Source organism: Salvelinus alpinus, chromosome 21 (assembly GCF_045679555.1).
Source record: "Salvelinus alpinus chromosome 21, SLU_Salpinus.1, whole genome shotgun sequence".
NCBI lineage: Eukaryota > Metazoa > Chordata > Actinopteri > Salmoniformes > Salmonidae > Salvelinus > Salvelinus alpinus.
This window is the reverse complement of record NC_092106.1, coordinates 48679573-48702055: the sequence shown is the minus strand read 5'-3', so window position 1 is coordinate 48702055 and position 22483 is coordinate 48679573. Positions and strand designations below refer to the sequence as shown.

The 22483-nt window shown below is 43.3% G+C and overlaps 1 protein-coding gene across 2 annotated transcripts in view; it reads right to left on the bottom strand.

Annotated features, from left to right (window-relative positions):
- Positions 1-22483, bottom strand: part of LOC139548413 (glutamate receptor ionotropic, kainate 1) — a 137941-nt gene that overhangs the window by 9542 nt on the left and 105916 nt on the right. For both annotated transcript variants that reach the window (XM_071358096.1, XM_071358098.1), the window contains 3 exons: positions 20557-20670; positions 18251-18454; positions 16767-16990 (listed from right to left, as the gene is read on the bottom strand). In XM_071358096.1, the coding sequence (XP_071214197.1) occupies positions 16767-16990; positions 18251-18454; positions 20557-20670 (542 nt within the window). The remainder of the gene's footprint in view (positions 1-16766; positions 16991-18250; positions 18455-20556; positions 20671-22483) is intronic.

Here is a 22483-nt window from a genome sequence, read left to right as displayed (position 1 = left end):
TGTAAAGTGGTGTTGGTTCCCTCTACATTCTGTTGTAAAGTGGTGTTGGTTCCCTCTACATTCTGTTGTAAAGTGGTGTTGGTTCCCTCTACATTCTGTTGTAAAGTGGTGTTGGTTCCTTCTACATGCTGTTGTAAAGTGGTGTTGGTTCCTTCTACATTCTGTTGTAGAGTCTTGTTGGTTCTTTCTACATTCTGTTGTAAAGTGGTGTTGGTTCCTTCTACATTCTGTTGTAAAGTCTTGTTGGTTCCTTCTACATTATGTTGTAAAGTGGTGTTGGTTCCCTCTACATTCTGTTGTAAAGTGGTGTTGGTTCCTTCTACATTCTGTTGTAAAGTGGTGTTGGTTCCTTCTACATTCTGTTGTAAAGTGGTGTTGGTTCCCTCTACATTCTGTTGTAAAGTGGTGTTGGATCCCTCTACATTCTGTTGTAAAGTGGTGTTGGTTCCCTCTACATTCTGTTGTAAAGTGGTGTTGGTTCCCTCTACATTCTGTTGTAAAGTGGTGTTGGATCCCTCTAAATTCTGTTGTAAAGTGGTGTTGGTTCCTTCTACATTCTGTTGTAAAGTGGTGTTGGTTCCCTCTATATTCTGTTGTAAAGTCTTGTTGGTCCCTTCTACATTCTGTTGTAAAGTCTTGTTGGTTCCCTCTATATTATGTTGTAAAGTGGTGTTGGTTCCCTCTACATTCTGTTGTAAAGTGGTGTTGGTTCCCTCTACATTCTGTTGTAAAGTGGTGTTGGTTCCCTCTACATTCTGTTGTAAAGTGGTGTTGGTTCCTTCTACATGCTGTTGTAAAGTGGTGTTGGTTCCTTCTACATTCTGTTGTAGAGTCTTGTTGGTTCTTTCTACATTCTGTTGTAAAGTGGTGTTGGTTCCTTCTACATTCTGTTGTAAAGTCTTGTTGGTTCCTTCTACATTATGTTGTAAAGTGGTGTTGGTTCCCTCTACATTCTGTTGTAAAGTGGTGTTGGTTCCTTCTACATTCTGTTGTAAAGTGGTGTTGGTTCCTTCTACATTCTGTTGTAAAGTGGTGTTGGTTCCCTCTACATTCTGTTGTAAAGTGGTGTTGGATCCCTCTACATTCTGTTGTAAAGTGGTGTTGGTTCCCTCTACATTCTGTTGTAAAGTGGTGTTGGTTCCTTCTACATTCTGTTGTAAAGTGGTGTTGGTTCCCTCTATATTCTGTTGTAAAGTCTTGTTGGTCCCTTCTACATTCTGTTGTAAAGTCTTGTTGGTTCCCTCTACATTCTGTTGTAAAGTGGTGTTGGTTCCTTCTACATGCTGTTGTAAAGTGGTGTTGGTTCCTTCTACATTCTGTTGTAGAGTCTTGTTGGTTCTTTCTACATTCTGTTGTAAAGTGGTGTTGGTTCCTTCTACATTCTGTTGTAAAGTCTTGTTGGTTCCTTCTACATTATGTTGTAAAGTGGTGTTGGTTCCTTCTACATGCTGTTGTAAAGTGGTGTTGGTTCCTTCTACATTCTGTTGTAGAGTCTTGTTGGTTCTTTCTACATTCTGTTGTAAAGTGGTGTTGGTTCCTTCTACATTCTGTTGTAAAGTCTTGTTGGTTCCTTCTACATTATGTTGTAAAGTGGTGTTGGTTCCCTCTACATTCTGTTGTAAAGTGGTGTTGGTTCCTTCTACATTCTGTTGTAAAGTGGTGTTGGTTCCTTCTACATTCTGTTGTAAAGTGGTGTTGGTTCCCTCTACATTCTGTTGTAAAGTGGTGTTGGATCCCTCTACATTCTGTTGTAAAGTGGTGTTGGTTCCCTCTACATTCTGTTGTAAAGTGGTGTTGGTTCCTTCTACATTCTGTTGTAGGGTGGTGTTGGTTCCTTCTACATTCTGTTGTAAAGTGGTGTTGGTTCCCTCTATATTATGTTGTAAAGTGGTGTTGGTTCCCTCTACATTCTGTTGTAAAGTGGTGTTGGTTCCCTCTACATTATGTTGTAAAGTGGTGTTGGTTCCCTCTACATTCTGTTGTAAAGTGGTGTTGGTTCCTTCTACATTCTGTTGTAAAGTGGTGTTGGTTCCCTCTATATTATGTTGTAAAGTGGTGTTGGTTCCCTCTACATTCTGTTGTAAAGTGGTGTTGGTTCCTTCTACATTCTGTTGTAAAGTCTTGTTGGTTCCTTCTACATTCTGTTGTAAAGTGGTGTTGGTTCGTTCTACATTCTGTTGTAAATTGGTGTTGGTTCCCTCTACATTCTGTTGTAAAGTGGTGTTGGTTCCTTCTACATTCTGTTGTAAAGTGGTGTTGGTTCCCTCTATATTATGTTGTAAAGTGGTGTTGGTTCCTTCTACATTATGTTGTAAAGGGGTGTTTTGCCCTCTACATTATGTTGTAAAGTGGTGTTGGTTCCTTCTACATTCTGTTGTAAAGTGGTGTTGGTTCCCTCTACATTATGTTGTAAAGTGGTGTTTTGCCCTCTACATTCTGTTGTAAAGTGGTGTTGGTCCCTTCTACATTCTGTTGTAAAGTGGTGTTGGTTCCTTCTACATTCTGTTGTAAAGTGGTGTTGGTTCCCTCTACATTATGTTGTAAAGTGGTGTTGGTTCCCTCTACATTCTGTTGTAAAGTCTTGTTGGTTCCCTCTACATTCTGTTGTAAAGTCTTGTTGGTTCCTTCTACATTCTGTTGTAAAGTGGTGTTGGTTCCTTCTACATTCTGTTGTAAAGTGGTGTTGGTTCCCTCTACATTATGTTGTAAAGTGGTGTTTGTTCCCTCTATATTATGTTGTAAAGTGGTGTTGGTTCCTTCTACATTATGTTGTAAAGTGGTGTTGGTTCCCTCTACATTCTGTTGTAAAGTGGTGTTGGTTCCCTCTACATTCTGTTGTAAAGTGGTGTTGGATCCCTCTACATTCTGTTGTAAAGTGGTGTTGGTTCCCTCTACATTCTGTTGTAAAGTGGTGTTGGTTCCCTCTACATTCTGTTGTAAAGTGGTGTTGGTTCCTTCTACATTCTGTTGTAAAGTGGTGTTGGTTCCTTCTACATTCTGTTGTAAAGTGGTGTTGGTTCCCTCTACATTCTGTTGTAAAGTGGTGTTGGTTCGTTCTACATTCTGTTGTAAAGTGGTGTTGGTTCCCTCTACATTCTGTTGTAAAGTGGTGTTGGTTCCTTCTACATTCTGTTGTAAAGTGGTGTTGGTTCCCTCTATATTATGTTGTAAAGTGGTGTTGGTTCCTTCTACATTATGTTGTAAAGTGGTGTTTTGCCCTCTACATTATGTTGTAAAGTGGTGTTGGTTCCTTCTACATTCTGTTGTAAAGTGGTGTTGGTTCCCTCTACATTATGTTGTAAAGTGGTGTTTTGCCCTCTACATTATGTTGTAAAGTGGTGTTGGTCCCTTCTACATTCTGTTGTAAAGTGGTGTTGGTTCCTTCTACATTCTGTTGTAAAGTGGTGTTGGTTCCTTCTACATTCTGTTGTAAAGTGGTGTTGGTTCCTTCTACATTCTGTTGTAGAGTCTTGTTGGTTCTTTCTACATTCTGTTGTAAAGTGGTGTTGGTTCCTTCTACATTCTGTTGTAAAGTCTTGTTGGTTCCTTCTACATTATGTTGTAAAGTGGTGTTGGTTCCCTCTACATTCTGTTGTAAAGTGGTGTTGGTTCCTTCTACATTCTGTTGTAAAGTGGTGTTGGTTCCTTCTACATTCTGTTGTAAAGTGGTGTTGGTTCCCTCTACATTCTGTTGTAAAGTGGTGTTGGATCCCTCTACATTCTGTTGTAAAGTGGTGTTGGTTCCCTCTACATTCTGTTGTAAAGTGGTGTTGGTTCCCTCTACATTCTGTTGTAAAGTGGTGTTGGATCCCTCTAAATTCTGTTGTAAAGTGGTGTTGGTTCCTTCTACATTCTGTTGTAAAGTGGTGTTGGTTCCCTCTATATTCTGTTGTAAAGTCTTGTTGGTCCCTTCTACATTCTGTTGTAAAGTCTTGTTGGTTCCCTCTATATTATGTTGTAAAGTGGTGTTGGTTCCCTCTACATTCTGTTGTAAAGTGGTGTTGGTTCGCTCTACATTCTGTTGTAAAGTGGTGTTGGTTCCCTCTACATTCTGTTGTAAAGTGGTGTTGGTTCCTTCTACATGCTGTTGTAAAGTGGTGTTGGTTCCTTCTACATTCTGTTGTAGAGTCTTGTTGGTTCTTTCTACATTCTGTTGTAAAGTGGTGTTGGTTCCTTCTACATTCTGTTGTAAAGTCTTGTTGGTTCCTTCTACATTATGTTGTAAAGTGGTGTTGGTTCCCTCTACATTCTGTTGTAAAGTGGTGTTGGTTCCTTCTACATTCTGTTGTAAAGTGGTGTTGGTTCCTTCTACATTCTGTTGTAAAGTGGTGTTGGTTCCCTCTACATTCTGTTGTAAAGTGGTGTTGGATCCCTCTACATTCTGTTGTAAAGTGGTGTTGGTTCCCTCTACATTCTGTTGTAAAGTGGTGTTGGTTCCTTCTACATTCTGTTGTAAAGTGGTGTTGGTTCCCTCTATATTCTGTTGTAAAGTCTTGTTGGTCCCTTCTACATTCTGTTGTAAAGTCTTGTTGGTTCCCTCTACATTCTGTTGTAAAGTGGTGTTGGTTCCTTCTACATGCTGTTGTAAAGTGGTGTTGGTTCCTTCTACATTCTGTTGTAGAGTCTTGTTGGTTCTTTCTACATTCTGTTGTAAAGTGGTGTTGGTTCCTTCTACATTCTGTTGTAAAGTCTTGTTGGTTCCTTCTACATTATGTTGTAAAGTGGTGTTGGTTCCTTCTACATGCTGTTGTAAAGTGGTGTTGGTTCCTTCTACATTCTGTTGTAGAGTCTTGTTGGTTCTTTCTACATTCTGTTGTAAAGTGGTGTTGGTTCCTTCTACATTCTGTTGTAAAGTCTTGTTGGTTCCTTCTACATTATGTTGTAAAGTGGTGTTGGTTCCCTCTACATTCTGTTGTAAAGTGGTGTTGGTTCCTTCTACATTCTGTTGTAAAGTGGTGTTGGTTCCTTCTACATTCTGTTGTAAAGTGGTGTTGGTTCCCTCTACATTCTGTTGTAAAGTGGTGTTGGATCCCTCTACATTCTGTTGTAAAGTGGTGTTGGTTCCCTCTACATTCTGTTGTAAAGTGGTGTTGGTTCCTTCTACATTCTGTTGTAAAGTGGTGTTGGTTCCTTCTACATTCTGTTGTAAAGTGGTGTTGGTTCCCTCTATATTATGTTGTAAAGTGGTGTTGGTTCCCTCTACATTCTGTTGTAAAGTGGTGTTGGTTCCCTCTACATTATGTTGTAAAGTGGTGTTGGTTCCCTCTACATTCTGTTGTAAAGTGGTGTTGGTTCCTTCTACATTCTGTTGTAAAGTGGTGTTGGTTCCCTCTATATTATGTTGTAAAGTGGTGTTGGTTCCCTCTACATTCTGTTGTAAAGTGGTGTTGGTTCCTTCTACATTCTGTTGTAAAGTCTTGTTGGTTCCTTCTACATTCTGTTGTAAAGTGGTGTTGGTTCGTTCTACATTCTGTTGTAAATTGGTGTTGGTTCCCTCTACATTCTGTTGTAAAGTGGTGTTGGTTCCTTCTACATTCTGTTGTAAAGTGGTGTTGGTTCCCTCTATATTATGTTGTAAAGTGGTGTTGGTTCCTTCTACATTATGTTGTAAAGGGGTGTTTTGCCCTCTACATTATGTTGTAAAGTGGTGTTGGTTCCTTCTACATTCTGTTGTAAAGTGGTGTTGGTTCCCTCTACATTATGTTGTAAAGTGGTGTTTTGCCCTCTACATTCTGTTGTAAAGTGGTGTTGGTCCCTTCTACATTCTGTTGTAAAGTGGTGTTGGTTCCTTCTACATTCTGTTGTAAAGTGGTGTTGGTTCCCTCTACATTATGTTGTAAAGTGGTGTTGGTTCCCTCTACATTCTGTTGTAAAGTCTTGTTGGTTCCCTCTACATTCTGTTGTAAAGTCTTGTTGGTTCCTTCTACATTCTGTTGTAAAGTGGTGTTGGTTCCTTCTACATTCTGTTGTAAAGTGGTGTTGGTTCCCTCTACATTATGTTGTAAAGTGGTGTTTGTTCCCTCTATATTATGTTGTAAAGTGGTGTTGGTTCCTTCTACATTATGTTGTAAAGTGGTGTTGGTTCCCTCTACATTCTGTTGTAAAGTGGTGTTGGTTCCCTCTACATTCTGTTGTAAAGTGGTGTTGGATCCCTCTACATTCTGTTGTAAAGTGGTGTTGGTTCCCTCTACATTCTGTTGTAAAGTGGTGTTGGTTCCCTCTACATTCTGTTGTAAAGTGGTGTTGGTTCCTTCTACATTCTGTTGTAAAGTGGTGTTGGTTCCTTCTACATTCTGTTGTAAAGTGGTGTTGGTTCCCTCTACATTCTGTTGTAAAGTGGTGTTGGATCCCTCTACATTCTGTTGTAAAGTGGTGTTTTGCCCTCTACATTCTGTTGTAAAGTGGTGTTGGTTCCCTCTACATTATGTTGTAAAGTGGTGTTGGTTCCCTCTACATTCTGTTGTAAAGTGGTGTTGGTTCCTTCTACATTCTGTTGTAAAGTGGTGTTGGTTCCCTCTATATTATGTTGTAAAGTGGTGTTGGTTCCCTCTACATTCTGTTGTAAAGTGGTGTTGGTTCCTTCTACATTCTGTTGTAAAGTCTTGTTGGTTCCTTCTACATTCTGTTGTAAAGTGGTGTTGGTTCGTTCTACATTCTGTTGTAAATTGGTGTTGGTTCCCTCTACATTCTGTTGTAAAGTGGTGTTGGTTCCTTCTACATTCTGTTGTAAAGTGGTGTTGGTTCCCTCTATATTATGTTGTAAAGTGGTGTTGGTTCCTTCTACATTATGTTGTAAAGTGGTGTTTTGCCCTCTACATTATGTTGTAAAGTGGTGTTGGTTCCTTCTACATTCTGTTGTAAAGTGGTGTTGGTTCCCTCTACATTATGTTGTAAAGTGGTGTTTTGCCCTCTACATTATGTTGTAAAGTGGTGTTGGTCCCTTCTACATTCTGTTGTAAAGTGGTGTTGGTTCCTTCTACATTCTGTTGTAAAGTGGTGTTGGTTCCTTCTACATTCTGTTGTAAAGTGGTGTTGGTTCCCTCTATATTATGTTGTAAAGTGGTGTTGGTTCCCTCTACATTCTGTTGTAAAGTGGTGTTGGTTCCTTCTACATTCTGTTGTAAAGTCTTGTTGGTTCCTTCTACATTCTGTTGTAAAGTGGTGTTGGTTCGTTCTACATTCTGTTGTAAATTGGTGTTGGTTCCCTCTACATTCTGTTGTAAAGTGGTGTTGGTTCCTTCTACATTCTGTTGTAAAGTGGTGTTGGTTCCCTCTATATTATGTTGTAAAGTGGTGTTGGTTCCTTCTACATTATGTTGTAAAGTGGTGTTTTGCCCTCTACATTATGTTGTAAAGTGGTGTTGGTTCCTTCTACATTCTGTTGTAAAGTGGTGTTGGTTCCCTCTACATTATGTTGTAAAGTGGTGTTTTGCCCTCTACATTATGTTGTAAAGTGGTGTTGGTCCCTTCTACATTCTGTTGTAAAGTCTTGTTGGTTCCTTCTACATTCTGTTGTAAAGTGGTGTTGGTTCCTTCTACATTCTGTTGTAAAGTGGTGTTGGTTCCCTCTACATTCTGTTGTAAAGTGGTGTTGGTTCCCTCTACATTATGTTGTAAAGTGGTGTTGGTTCCCTCTACATTCTGTTGTAAAGTCTTGTTGGTTCCTTCTACATTCTGTTGTAAAGTGGTGTTGGTTCCTTCTACATTCTGTTGTAAAGTGGTGTTGGTTCCCTCTACATTATGTTGTAAAGTGGTGTTTGTTCCCTCTATATTATGTTGTAAAGTGGTGTTGGTTCCTTCTACATTATGTTGTAAAGTGGTGTTTTGCCCTCTACATTATGTTGTAAAGTGGTGTTGGTTCCTTCTACATTCTGTTGTAAAGTGGTGTTGGTTCGTTCTACATTCTGTTGTAAAGTGGTGTTGGTCCCTTCTACATTCTGTTGTAAAGTGGTGTTGGTTCCCTCTACATTCTGTTGTAAAGTGGTGTTGGTTCCCTCTACATTCTGTTGTAAAGTGGTGTTGGATCCCTCTACATTCTGTTGTAAAGTGGTGTTGGTTCCCTCTACATTCTGTTGTAAAGTGGTGTTGGTTCCCTCTACATTCTGTTGTAAAGTGGTGTTTGTTCCTTCTACATTCTGTTGTAAAGTGGTGTTGGTTCCCTCTACATTCTGTTGTAAAGTGGTGTTGGTTCCCTCTATATTATGTTGTAAAGTGGTGTTGGTTCCCTCTACATTCTGTTGTAAAGTGGTGTTGGTTCCCTCTACATTCTGTTGTAAAGTGGTGTTGGTTCCCTCTACATTCTGTTGTAAAGTCTTGTTGGTTCCCTCTACATTCTGTTGTAAAGTCTTGTTGGTTCCTTCTACATTCTGTTGTAAAGTGGTGTTGGTTCCCTCTACATTCTGTTTTAAAGTCTTGTTGGTCCCTTCTACATTCTGTTGTAAAGTGGTGTTGGTTCCTTCTACATTCTGTTGTAAAGTGGTGTTGGTCCTCTCTGGTTCAGGGAAGAGAGTCCTGGCAGATAACCATCATGAGGTCTTTAGGTCTCTGTTATAAATACTGGTACACACCCCAACCAGGGAATACAAAGGGTACACCCCAACCAGGGAATACAAAGGGTACACCCCAACCAGGGAATACAAAGGGTACACCCCAACCAGGGAATACAAAGGGTACACCCCAACCAGGGAATACAAAGTGTGCGTCCCAAATGACACCATATTCCCTACATGGTGCACTACTTTTGACCAGGGCCCAAAGTGATGTCATTTGGGACGCACTCAGAATAATTGCAGCAATACACATTAATTTCCACCCGCATTTAAATCCATTTCCCTTTGGAGACTGTGGTAAGTCTAATAGCACTTATAGGATGTCCTTCACAGCACATTGTCACCCCAGTGTATATAAAAGCGGCACAAATCACACTCCCAACATTTTAAAAGTGAAATATGCAGAAACCGCTCTGCCATTTCCTGTTTTGCAAAAATTCAGAAAGTTCTACTAATTTGAGTTCGTCACAAAACAAGAATTAAGGGAAAACCATTATACCATCTAAACCACTGTGAAATATATTTCCAATAATCCAATTAAATATATTTCCACATTTTTCCACCAGGCTGCCAGTCATAAGAAGTGTATGGAACCAACCTAGGCTATTGTAGATAGCTAGCAATATGGTGGTATTCAAGCTGAGGTTAACCAATAAATACAAACAGATATCACATTAGCTAACATTAGGTTGCTTGTCCAGCAGCTAGCCTCAGTAGCTAGCTAACACCAGTCATCTGAAAGCTAGCTAGCTAACAAACAGGCAAAGAAAGGTAGCTAGCTAGCCAATGAATATGGTTTTAGCTGGCTAACTAGGTAGCTAGCTGGCTAACTAGCTAACGTAATGTTATAAATCAAATCAAATCAAATCAAATCAAATTTTATTAGTCACATACACATGGTTAGCAGATGTTAATGCGAGTGTAGCGAAATGCTTGTGCTTCTAGTTCCGACAATGCAGTAATAACCAACAGTAATCTAACCTAACAATTCCACACTACTACCTTACACACACACACAAGTGTAAAGGGATAAAGAATATGTACATAAAGATATATGGATGAGTGGTGGTACAGAACGGCATGGCAGATGCAGTAGATGGTATAGAGTACGGTATATACATATGAGATGAGTACTGTAGGGTATGTAAACATAAAGTGGCATAGTTTAAAGTGGCTAGTGGTACATGTATTGCATAAAGATGGCAAGATGCAGTAGATGATATAGAGTACAGTATATATACATATGAGATGGGTAATGTAGGGTATGTAAACATTGTATTAAGTGGCATTGCTTAAAGTGGCTAGTGGTACATTTTTACATAATTTCCATCAATTCCCATTTTTAAAGTGGCTGGAGTTGAGTCAGTATGTTGGCAGCGGCCGCTAAATGTTAGTGGTGGCTGTTTAACAGTCTGATGGCCTTGAGATAGAAGCTGTTTTTCAGTCTCTCGGTCCCTGCTTTGATGCACCTGTACTGACCTCGCCTTCTGGATGATAGCGGGGTGAACAGGCAGTGGCTTGGGTGGTTGTTGTCCTTGATGATCTTTATGGCCTTCCTGTGACATCGGGTGGTGTAGGTGTCCTGGAGGGCAGGTAGTTTGCCCCTGGTGATGCGTTCTGCAGACCTCACTACCCTCTGGAGAGCCTTACGGTTGTGGGCGGAGCAGTTGCCGTACCAGGCGGTGATACAGCCCGACAGGATGCTCTCGATTGTGCATCTGTAGAAGTTTGTGAGTGCTTTTGGTGACAAGCCGAATTTCTTCAGCCTCCTGAGGTTGAAGAGGCGCTGCTGCGCCTTCTTCACAACGCTGTCTGTGTGGGTGGACCAGTTCAGTTTGTCCGTGATGTGTACACCGAGGAACTTAAAACTTTCCACCTTCTCCACTACTGACCCGTCGATGTGGATAGGGGGGTGCTCCCTCTGCTGTTTCCTGAAGTCCACAATCATCTCCTTTGTTTTGTTGACGTTGAGTATGAGGTTATTTTCCTGACACCACACTCCGAGGGCCCTCACCTCCTCCCTGTAGGCCGTCTCGTCGTTGTTGGTGATCAAGCCTACCACTGTAGTGTCATCCGCAAACTTGATGATTGAGTTGGAGGCGTGCATGGCCACGCAGTCGTGGGTGAACAGGGAGTACAGGAGAGGGCTCAGAACGCACCCTTGTGGGGCCCCAGTGTTGAGGATCAGCGGGGTGGAGATGTTGTTACCTACCCTCACCACCTGGGGGCGGCCCGTCAGGAAGTCCAGGACCCAGTTGCACAGGGCGGGGTCGAGACCCAGGGTCTCGAGCTTGATGACGAGTTTGGAGGGTACTATGGTGTTAAATGCTGAGCTGTAATCGATGAACAGCATTCTCACATGGGTATTCCTCTTGTCCAGATGGGTTAGGGCAGTGTGCAGTGTGGTTGCGATTGCGTCGTCTGTGGACCTATTGGGTCGGTAAGCAAATTGGAGTGGGTCTAGGGTGTCCGGTAGGGTGGAGGTGATATGGTCCTTGACTAGTCTCTCAAAGCACTTCATGATGACGGAAGTGAGTGCTACGGGGCGGTAGTCGTTTAGCTCAGTTACCTTAGCTTTCTTGGGAACAGGAACAATGGTGGCCCTCTTGAAGCATGTGGGAACAGCAGACTGGGATAAGGATTGATTGAATATGTCCGTAAACACACCAGCCAGCTGGTCTGCGCATGCTCTGAGGACGCGGCTGGGAATGCCGTCTGGGCCTGCAGCCTTGCGAGGGTTAACACGTTTAAATGTTTTACTCACCTCGGCTGCAGTGAAGGAGAGCCCGCAGGTTTTGGTAGGGGGCCGTGTCAGTGGCACTGTGTTGTCCTCAAAGCGGGCAAAAAAGTTGTTTAGCCTGTCTGGGAGCAAGACATCCTGGTCCTCGACGGGGCTGGTTTTCTTTTTGTAATCCGTGATTGACTGTAGACCCTGCCACATACCTCTTGTGTCTGAGCTGTTGAATTTCGACTCGATTTTGTCTCTGTACTGAGACTTGGCCTGTTTGATTGCCTTGCGGAGAGAATAGCTACACTGTTTGTATTCGGTCATGCTTCCGGTCACCTTGCCCTGGTTAAAAGCAGTGGTTCGCGCTTTCAGTTTCACGCGAATGCTGCCGTCAATCCACGGTTTCTGGTTTGGGAATGTTTTTATCGTTGCTGTGGGTACGACATCGTCAATGCACTTCCTAATGAACTCGCTCACCGAATCAGCATATTCGTCAATATTGTTGTTGGACGCGATGCGGAACATATTCCAATCTGCGTGATCGAAGCAGTCTTGAAGCGTGGATTCAGATTGGTCGGACCAGCGTTGAACAGACCTGAGCGCGGGAGCTTGTTGTTTGAGTTTTTGTTTGTAGGCTGGAATCAACAAAATGGAGTCGTGGTCAGCTTTTCCGAAAGGGGGGCGGGGGAGGGCCTTATAAGCGTCGCGGAAATTAGTATAACAATGGTCTAGTGTTTTTCCAGCCCTGGTAGCACAATCGATATGCTGATAGAATTTAGGGAGTTTTGTTTTTAGATTAGCCTTGTTAAAATCCCCAGCTACGATGAATGCAGCCTCAGGGTGTGTGGTTTCCAGTTTACAAAGAGTCAGATAAAGTTCGTTCAGGGCCATCGATGTGTCTGCTTGGGGGGGAATGTATACGGCTGTGATTATGATTGACGAGAATTCCCTTGGTAGATAATGCGGTCGACATTTGATTGTGAGGAGTTCTAGATCAGGTGAACAGAACGACTTGAGTTCTTGTGTGTTGTTATGATGATCACACCACTTCTCGTTAATCATAAGGCATACCCCCCCGCCCCTCTTCTTACCGGAAAGATGTTTGTTTCTGTCGGCGCGATGCATGAAGAAACCAGCTGGCTGCACCGACTCCGTTAGCGTCAGATGAGAGCTAACGTTGGCTAGGTAGCTAACCAACAAGCAAGGAAAGCTATATATATTTAGCCAAGCAAGGTTTTTCATATGGCTGAAGTCATCATGTGTAAACTGATGACCTAGACACTTGCGTGTAATCAATGCACAAACAAACATGCACAAATAAGACCGCAAAAGTCCTTGGCTGTTATGATAGCTAGTTAATGTTATCTAGGTAACGTTAGCCTAACGTAAGGCTGCAACGTTAGCTAACGAGTATGACCAGTTCATACCACAATATATCATACATTCTTCGACAAAACATAGATAGCTAGCTAAATAAGTTCAAAGCAGGATCAAAGCCAACGCCAAACGTTGGGAAACTGTCACACTGCTAGCTAGCTACTTTACAATGCATGCAATGGGCATTGGAAAACTAGCTAGGTAGGCTACGCCTTAGACCTATGCTGCAGCAAGACAAGGTAGACAGATTTCAGACAGGACAAACACTGCAGTTAGCTATGCTACATTTTCCTCAACTACGAACAACAAAGACATTCAGAAAGTATTCATACCCCATGACTTATTCCACAGCCTGAATTAAAAATATATATTTTCTCATCCATCTACACACAATAACCCATAATGACACCTTTGACAGCGATTACATCCTTGAGTCTTCTTGGGTATGACGCTACAACCTTGGCACACCTGTATTTGGGGAGTTTCTCACATTCTTCTCTGCAGATCCTCTCAAGCTCTGTTAGGTTGATTGGGGAGCGTTGCTGCACAGCTATTTTCAGGTCTCTCCAGAGATGTTCGATCAGGTTTAAGTCCAGGCTCTGGCTGGGCCACTCAAGGACATTCGGAGACTTTTCACGAAGCCAGTCCTGCGTTATCTTGGCTGTGTGCTTAGCGTCGTTGACCCGGAGAAGATCCTGAGAGCTATGGAGCAGGTTTTCATCAAGGAGCTTGCTGTACTTTGCTCCGTTCATCTTTGCCTCAACCCTGACTAGTCTCCCAGGCCCTGCCGCTGAAAAACATCCCCCAGCATGATTCTGCCACCACCATGAGTAGGGATGGTGCAGGTTTCCTCCAGACGTGATGTTTGGCATTCCGGCCAAAGAGTTCAATCTTAGTTTCATCAGACCAACGAATCTTGTTTCTCATGGTCTGAGAGTCTTTAGGTGCCTTTTGGCAAAGTCCAAGCGGGCTGTCATGTGCCTTTTACTGAGGAGTGGCTACCGTCTGTTCACTCTACCATAAAGGCCTGATTGGTGGAATGTTGCAGAGATGGTTGTCCTTCTGGAAGGTTCTCCCATCTCTCTCTAGAGCTCTGTCAGAGTGACCATCGAGTTATTGGTCACCTCCCTGACCAAGGCCCTTCTCCCCCAATTGCTCAGTTTGGCCGGGCGACCAGCTCTAGGAAGAGTCTTGGTGGATCCAAACTTTTTCCATTTAAGAATGATGGAGGCCCCTGTGTTGTTGGACCTTCAATGCTGCAGAAATATTTTGGAACCCTTCCCCAGATCTGTGCCTCGACACAATCCTGTCTCTGAGCTCTACAGACAATTCCTTCGACCTCACGGCTTGGTTTTTGCTCTGAAATACACTGTCAACTGTGGGACCTTAAATAGACAGGTGTGTGCCTTTCCAATCATGTCCAATCAATTGAATTTACCACAGGTGGACTCCAAGTTGCAGAAACATCTCAAGGATGATCAATGGAAACAGGATGCACCTAAGCTCAATTCCGAGTCTCATAGCAAAGGGTCTGAATACTTATGTAAATAAGGTATTTCTGTTTTAACATTTTAATAGATTTGTGAAAATCTCTAAAAACCTGTTTTCGCTTTGTCATTATGGGGTATTGTGTGTAGATTGCTGAGGATGTTTTCTTTATTTAATCAATTTTAGAATAAGGCTGTAACGTAAAAATATTTGGAAAAAGTCAAGGGGTCTGAATACTTTCTGAAAGCACTGTACATTATTTTATTAGCAGGACACTAAAGTAAAGTAATGTAAAGTCCATTATTTCTATGAAGAGAATGAATTAGGCTGTTTGAGAAAGTTTGAATCCTAACCAACATGCCTACACATTGTTTGAAGTACAATAGACCAACATAGCTACAGTAGTAGGTCAAAGCTGTGTGCTGGAGAACCTTGGTAGAACATGGGTGAAGTACGTGTGTAACGGATGTGAAATGGCTAGCTAGTTAGCGGTGGTGCGCGCTAATAGCGTTACAATCGGTTACGTCACTCGCTTTGAGACCTTGAAGTAGTAGTTCCCCTTGCTCTGCAAGGGCCGCGGCCTTTGTGGAGCGATGGGTAACGGTGCTTCGTGGGTGTCAGTTGTTGATGTGTGCAGAAGGTCCCTGGTTCGCGCCCGGGTATGGGCGAGGGGACGGACGTAAAGTTAAACTGTTACACGTGCTCATGTGAATTTTCTTTCTTTTTTGGCTTCAGACCAATGCTTACTTCTCAATTAAAATGTAGTAAAAAAAAAAGTGTTTGTTTACATTTTCTTTGTTTACAAATGTTGGAGTAAAACAAGCTTATATTTTAGGTTGTGATGGGTTACGACAGTTCATGAGTTCACGAGTTCATGACTAAGCTCATGAGGCATTTATAAGTTATATTCTTCAAGGATCAATCGGTACATATCACTAATTATAAGTCCAAAAATGGATGTAGCAACTGCTGAATGCCCTTTAAAGAACGGGAAGCATAGAAATAGCACATATAGAACATATCTACCGCTTCTTAGACTTGCTTTAATAAGAATGACAGATCTATAACTCACATTCCTACATGAATTTGGTCGGATCACCCAAAAAGTGACGTATTTCAGCTTTAAGAGGCCGTTCGTTACCTGATAATGACAACGAGAGCACAGCTGACTCAGAGCCAGGCCAGAAGCACAGGGTTCACTCTAAACCCTAACCCCTACACTCTTACACCCTACGCCCTACACCCTAAACCCTAACCTCTACCCGGCGATGACAAACACTACACATCTGACTCAGAGGTTGGCCAGAAGCATATACAGGTAATTGCCAAAATAAAGGAAACACCAACAAAAAGGGCGTTGGGCCACTTCGAACCGCCAGTACAGCTTCAATGCACCTTGGCATAGATTCTACAAGTGTCTGGAACTCTAGTGGAGGGATGTGACACCATTCTTCCACAAAGAAATTCCATCATTTGATGTTTTGTTGACGGTGGTGAAAAACTTGCACCGCTCCAGAATCTCCCGTAAGCGTTAAATTGGGCTGAAAATGGGGCTGAGATCCCAAACACAGCAGCTGTCAGCTCAAAGGAAAAGGATAGAATGAGTAAGGATCAGAGCAACGCTTCAGAAAGCGTCACAGAGTCACAGGAACAGTGCTGAGGGAAAACATATAGCACCACGATGGTGGAAGTTCCCCACCGGGTCTGTCTGTAGGAACAGACATCACCTCATCCATATGGACTGACCTGAGAACAACCAACACTTTCGCAGCAGAAGATTTGAGTGTCTTCATCTCTCCGACACACCGCGGTTGCCATAACCACCAACACCCAAGGTAATCCAGGATGTATCTGCTCTACATCCACAACAAGGTCTGGATTTATAAATCAGAGCAACAAGAACAAAAGTTTGAATATTTTACTCACGTACAGACAAGTTTGATTACACGACAGTGACTGAGACGGCCGTGTCATATGGTTCACATCGTTTTCATGCTCATCAAACCATTCAGTGACCACTTGTACCCTTTGGCTGGGGGCATTGTAATGCTTTAAAAATATATATATATTTAACTTTATTTTAAATAAGCAAGTCAGTTAAGAACAAATTCTTATTTACAGTGACGGCCTACCCCAGCCAAACCCAGACAACGCTGGGCCAATTGTTCGCCACCCTATGGGACTCCCAATCACGGCCGAATGTGATACAGCCTGGATTCAAACCAGGGACTGTAGTGACGCCTCTTGCACTGAGACGCAGTGCCTTAGACCGCAGCGCCACTCGGGAGCCCTGGTTGAAGGTGATCACTCAGAATGGCTGTGTATTTATTGGCATTTACTCTGCCCTCTAAGGGGGACCCAAACCCCACCAGGAAAATGCACCCCACACCAGAACAGAACCGCCAGAACCCTCATTTAGTCAAGTGTTGCTTTTATTTTGGCAGTAAACCTGTACATCCAGATGTCAGGAGACAGTGTTCACCCTAACCCCTGACCCCTGACCCCTAACCCCTTACCTGGCGATGACAAACAGGACACAACTGACTCCGAGGCAGGCCAGTAGTACATACATCCAGATGTCAGGAGACAGTGTTCACCCTAACCCGTGACCCCTGACCCCTTACCTGGCGATGACAAACAGGACACAGCTGACTCCGAGGCAGGCCAGTAGTACATACATCCAGATGTCAGGAGACAGGGGGTTGAGGAAGGAGAACACTCCGGGGTTGGTGCCGTTGGGTTTGTGGTACAGGATACTGATGCCCAGAGTCATGAAGGGCTTAGAGAAGTCTATCACCTTCTCTCTCACATAGGTGATGGTCAGAGGAGCCACAGCCAGGTCTGCTACCTGTCATAGACAGAGCAGGTTAATACAGAAATTACATCAGGGCTAATCAGAGTGACCCCAGCCAGGTCTGCTACCTGTCATAGACAGAGCAGGTTCTATAGGAATTGCATCAGGCCTGGCCGACCCTGTTCCTGGAACAGCTACCCTCCTGTTGGTTTTAACCTACAGGAGGGTATCTCTCCGGGAACAGGGTTGGAGTTAAAACCTACAGGAGGGTCTCTCTCCAGGAACAGGGTTGGAGTTAAAACCTACAGGAGGGTATCTCTCCAGGAACAGGGTTGGAGTTAAAACCTACAGGAGGGTATCTCTCCAGGAACAGGGTTGGAGTTAAAACCTTCAGGAGGGTAGCTCTCCAGGAACAGGGTTGGAGTTAAAACCTACAGGAGGGTCTCTCTCCAGGAACAAGGTTGGAGTTAAATCCTACAGGAGGGTAGCTCTCCAGGAACAGGGTTGGAGTTAAAACCTACAGGAGGGTCTTTCTCCAGGAACAGGGTTGGAGTTAAAACCTACAGGAGGGTCTCTCTCCAGGAACAGGGTTGGAGTTAAATCCTACAGGAGGGTCTCTCTCCAGGAACAGGGTTGGAGTTAAAACCTACAGGAGGGTCTCTCTCCAGGAACAGGGTTGGAGTTAAAACCTACAGGAGGGTCTCTCTCCAGGAACAGGGTAGGAGTTAAAACCTACAGGAGGGTCTCTCTCCAGGAACAGGGTAGGAGTTAAAACCTACAGGAGGTTATCTCTCCAGGAACAGGGTTGGAGTTAAAACCTACAGGAGGGTATCTCTCCAGGAACAGGGTTGGTGTTAAAACCTACAGGAGGGTATCTCTCCGGGAACAGGGTTGGAGTTAAAACCTACAGCAGGGTATCTCTCCAGGAACAGGGTTGGAGTTAAAACCTACAGGAGGTTATCTCTCCAGGAACAGGATTGGGCAGCTCTGAACTACATCGACTAGTTATTGTATCTGCCACTAGTAGCATTACTATAAATGTTAATTGACCATATTCACAGTACAGTCCAGTGGGGGAACTCATCCACTCATGTGAGCCATACACCTGTACTGTACCTGTACTGTACCTGTACTGTACCTGCACTGTACCTGTACTGTACCTGCACTGTACCTGTACTGTACCTGCACTGTACTGTAGTGTGACAGCAAGTGAGAGGCATCTACCGTAAATATACATTCCCTTGTCTCTTTCTTTTCCATAGAGTAAAACATTTCCTCGTTCTGTCTCTCTCCTGGTACAGGCAAGTGACTCACATGGTCTATGAGTTCCCGCACCATGCCGTTCCATTCTCCCTTATCGTTTTGAGCTCCATACTTCCCGTCAGATACCAGTTTAACCTCGTAGGCAAATCCCAGGATGTTGGACAGCTCCTTCAGTAGGTCCAGGCAGTAACCTTCAAACCGGTCGTTACCATAGAGAGGCTTGTCAGACTTCTTATACATGACGTAAGGGTTTTCCTGTGAGATGAGGTGATAGAGTCGTCAATTTCTCTGTATGAACGTACCCCATTAGTAGACTGTGTGGTTTCTTAGTTTGGATTGAGAAAAGATAGTAGATCTTCTTGAACCTGAAACCACAGTACATAAGGAGTTCCAACTACCCTCTCCAACTACCGGCTCCAACTACCCTCTCCAACTACCCTCTCCAACTACCGGCTCCAACTACCCTCTCCAACTACCCTCTCCAACTACCGGCTCCAACTACCCTCTCCAACTACCCTCCCCAACTACCCTCTCCAACTACCCTCTCCAACTACCCTCTCCAACTACCCGCTCCAACTACCCTCTCCAACTACCCGCTCCAACTACCCTCTCCAACTACCCTCTCCAACTACCCGCTCCAACTACCCTCTCCAACTACCCTCTCCAACTACCCGCTCCAACTACCCTCTCCAACTACCCGCTCCAACCAACCTCTTTCAACTACCCGCTCCAACTACCCTCTCCAACTACCCGCTCCAACTACCCTCTCCAACTACCCTCTCCAACTACCCTCTCCAACTACCCGCTCCAACCAACCTCTTCAACTACCCGCTCCAACTTCCCTCTCCAACTACCCGCTCCAACTACCCTCTCCAACTACCCGCTCCAACCAACCTCTTCAACTACCCGCTCCAACTACCCTCTCCAACTACCCGCTCCAACTACCCGCTCCAACTACCCGCTCCAACTACCCGCTCCAACTTCCCGCTCCAACTACCCGCTCCAACTACCCGCTCCAACTACCCGCTCCAACTACCCGCTCCAACTTCCCGCTCCAACTACCCGCTCCAACTACCCTCTCCAACTACCCGCTCCAACTACCCGCTCCAACTACCCGCTCCAACTACCCGCTCCAACTACCCTCTCCAACTACCCGCTCCAACTACCCGCTCCAACTACCCGCTCCTACTACCCGCTCCAACTACCCGCTCCAACTACCCGCTACAACTACCCGCTCCAACTGACTTTGTGTATCTTACTACAATAGTTACTCTTACTATTGGATTAGACTATTTGGACTATTGGACTACTCCCTGTGACTATTTGAACTATTGGACTACTCCCTGTGACTATTTGGACTATTGGACTACTCCCTGTGACTATTTGGACTATTGGACTACTCCCTGTGGGCTGTTTGCACTATTGGTCTATCTCCTATTGCTAATTGGACAATTGGACTATTCCCTCTGGACTATCAAACTATCACCATATAACTACTAAGACTATTGGACTATTATATATGGATTACTGGACTATCAAACTATTAGTATATGACTATTGGACTATTTCATATGGATATTTGGAATGCTGGATTCATAGCTAATTTTCCCCAACATCGGCCACCCCCATCGGACACCCCCTAATTTCGGATAATCTCTAGCCCGTTAGAGGATTAAATCACCTCGAGCTACACATTTAAATGGACTAGAAAATAACGGTACGTTTTGCGACTAAAGACACCCATCTAGCTAGCTGACTACCGATTTTCATTGTAAATTATGTAAGTTAAGTTAGGTTAAGGTAAGGTAAATTAAGTTAAAGGTAAAGGTTAAGTTTAAGGTAAACCCAGTGACTATTGGATTGCCCAGTGACTATTTGGACTATTGTAGTACCCAGTGACTATTTGGAATACCCAGTGACTATTTGGAATACCCAGTGACTATTTGGAATACCCAGTGACTATTTGGACTATTGTAGTACCCAGTGACTATTTGGAATACCCAGTGACTATTTGGAATACCCAGTGACTATTTGGAATACCCAGTGACTATTTGGAATACCCAGTGACTATTTGGACTATTGTAGTATCCAGTGACTATTTGGAATACCCAGTGACTATTTGGACTATTGTAGTATCCAGTGACTATTTGGAATACCCAGTGACTATTTGGACTATTGTAGTATCCAGTGACTATTTGGACTATTGGACTACCCAGTAACAATTTGAACAATTTGTATATTCCATATGGACTATTGAACTATTTTCTGTGGACTATTTGCTCCCCAATTGTTTCAATTCAATTTTTATATTGTTTTAATCTTCTTAAGTATGTTGTGACCCCTGAGACTTGACGTACCAGGATAGTAGTGACGACCAGAGTCCTGTTGGCCATAGAATCTGTGATGTTAGTCCCCGTATCCTTCAGGCTTTCCGTAAGGTTAAGGCCGTTGTTGGAGTTCCACAATCCAATCTGAAGAGGAGTAAATCACCACAACATTATATTCTAACCATCACTGTCTTCTAACCATCACTGTCTTCTAAACATCACTGTCTTCTAACCATCACTGTCTTCTAACCATCACTGTCTTCTCACCATCACTGTCTTCTCACCATCACTGTCTTCTAACCATCACTGTCTTCTAACCATCACTGTCTTCTCACCATCACTGTCTTCTAAACATCACTGTCTTCTAACCATCACTGTCTTCTAACCATCACTGTCTTCTAACCATCACTGTCTTCTAAACATCACTGTCTTCTAACCATCACTGTCTTCTAACCATCACTGTCTTCTAACCATCACTGTCTTCTAACCATCACTGTCTTCTAACCATCACTGTCTTCTAACCATCACTGTCTTCTAACCATCACTGTCTTCTAACCATCACTGTCTTCTAAACATCACTGTCTTCTAACCATCACTGTCTTCTAACCATCACTGTCTTCTAACCATCACTGTCTTCTAACCATCACTGTCTTCTAAACATCACTGTCTTCTAACCATCACTGTCTTCTAACCATCACTGTCTTCTAACCATCACTGTCTTCTAACCATCACTGTCTTCTAAACATCACTGTCTTCTAACCATCACTGTCTTCTAACCATCACTGTCTTCTAACCATCACTGTCTTCTAAACATCACTGTCTTCTAACCATCACTGTCTTCTAACCATCACTGTCTTCTAACCATCACTGTCTTCTAACCATCACTGTCTTCTCACCACAACATTATATTCTAACCATCACTGTCTTCTAACCATCACTGTCTTCTAACCATCACTGTCTTCTCACCACAACATTATATTCTAACCATCACTGTCTTCTAACCATCACTGTCTTCTAACCACAACATTATATTCTAACCATCACTGTCTTCTAACCATCACTGTCTTCTAACCATCACTGTCTTCTAACCATCACTGTCTTCTCACCATCCCTGTCTTCTAACCATCGCTGTCTTCTAACCATCACTGTCTTCTAACCATCACTGTCTTCTCACCATCCCTGTCTTCTCACCATCACTGTCTTCTAACCATCACTGTCTTCTCACCACAACATTATATTCTAACCATCACTGTCTTCTAACCATCACTGTCTTCTAACCATCACTGTCTTCTCACCACAACATTATATTCTAACCATCACTGTCTTCTAACCATCACTGTCTTCTAACCACAACATTATATTCTAACCATCACTGTCTTCTAACCATCACTGTCTTCTAACCATCACTGTCTTCTCACCATCCCTGTCTTCTCACCATCCCTGTCTTCTAACCATCGCTGTCTTCTAACCATCACTGTCTTCTAACCATCACTGTCTTCTCACCATCCCTGTCTTCTCACCATCACAACATTATATTCTAGCCATCACTGTCTTCTAACCATCACTGTCTTCTAACCATCACTGTCTTCTAACCATCACTGTCTTCTAACCATCACTGTCTTCTAACCATCACTGTCTTCTAACCACAACATTATATTCTAGCCATCACTGTCTTCTAACCATCACTGTCTTCTAACCATCACTGTCTTCTCACCATCACTGTCTTCTCACCATAACTGTCTTCTAACCATCACTGTCTTCGAACCATCACTGTATTCTAACCACAACATTATATTCTAACCATCACTGTCTTCTAACCATCACTGTCTTCTAACCACAACATTATATTCTAGCCATCACTGTATTCTAACCATCACTGTCTTCTAACCATCACTGTCTTCTCACCATCACTGTCTTCTAACCATCACTGTCTTCTAACCATCACTGTCTTCTAACC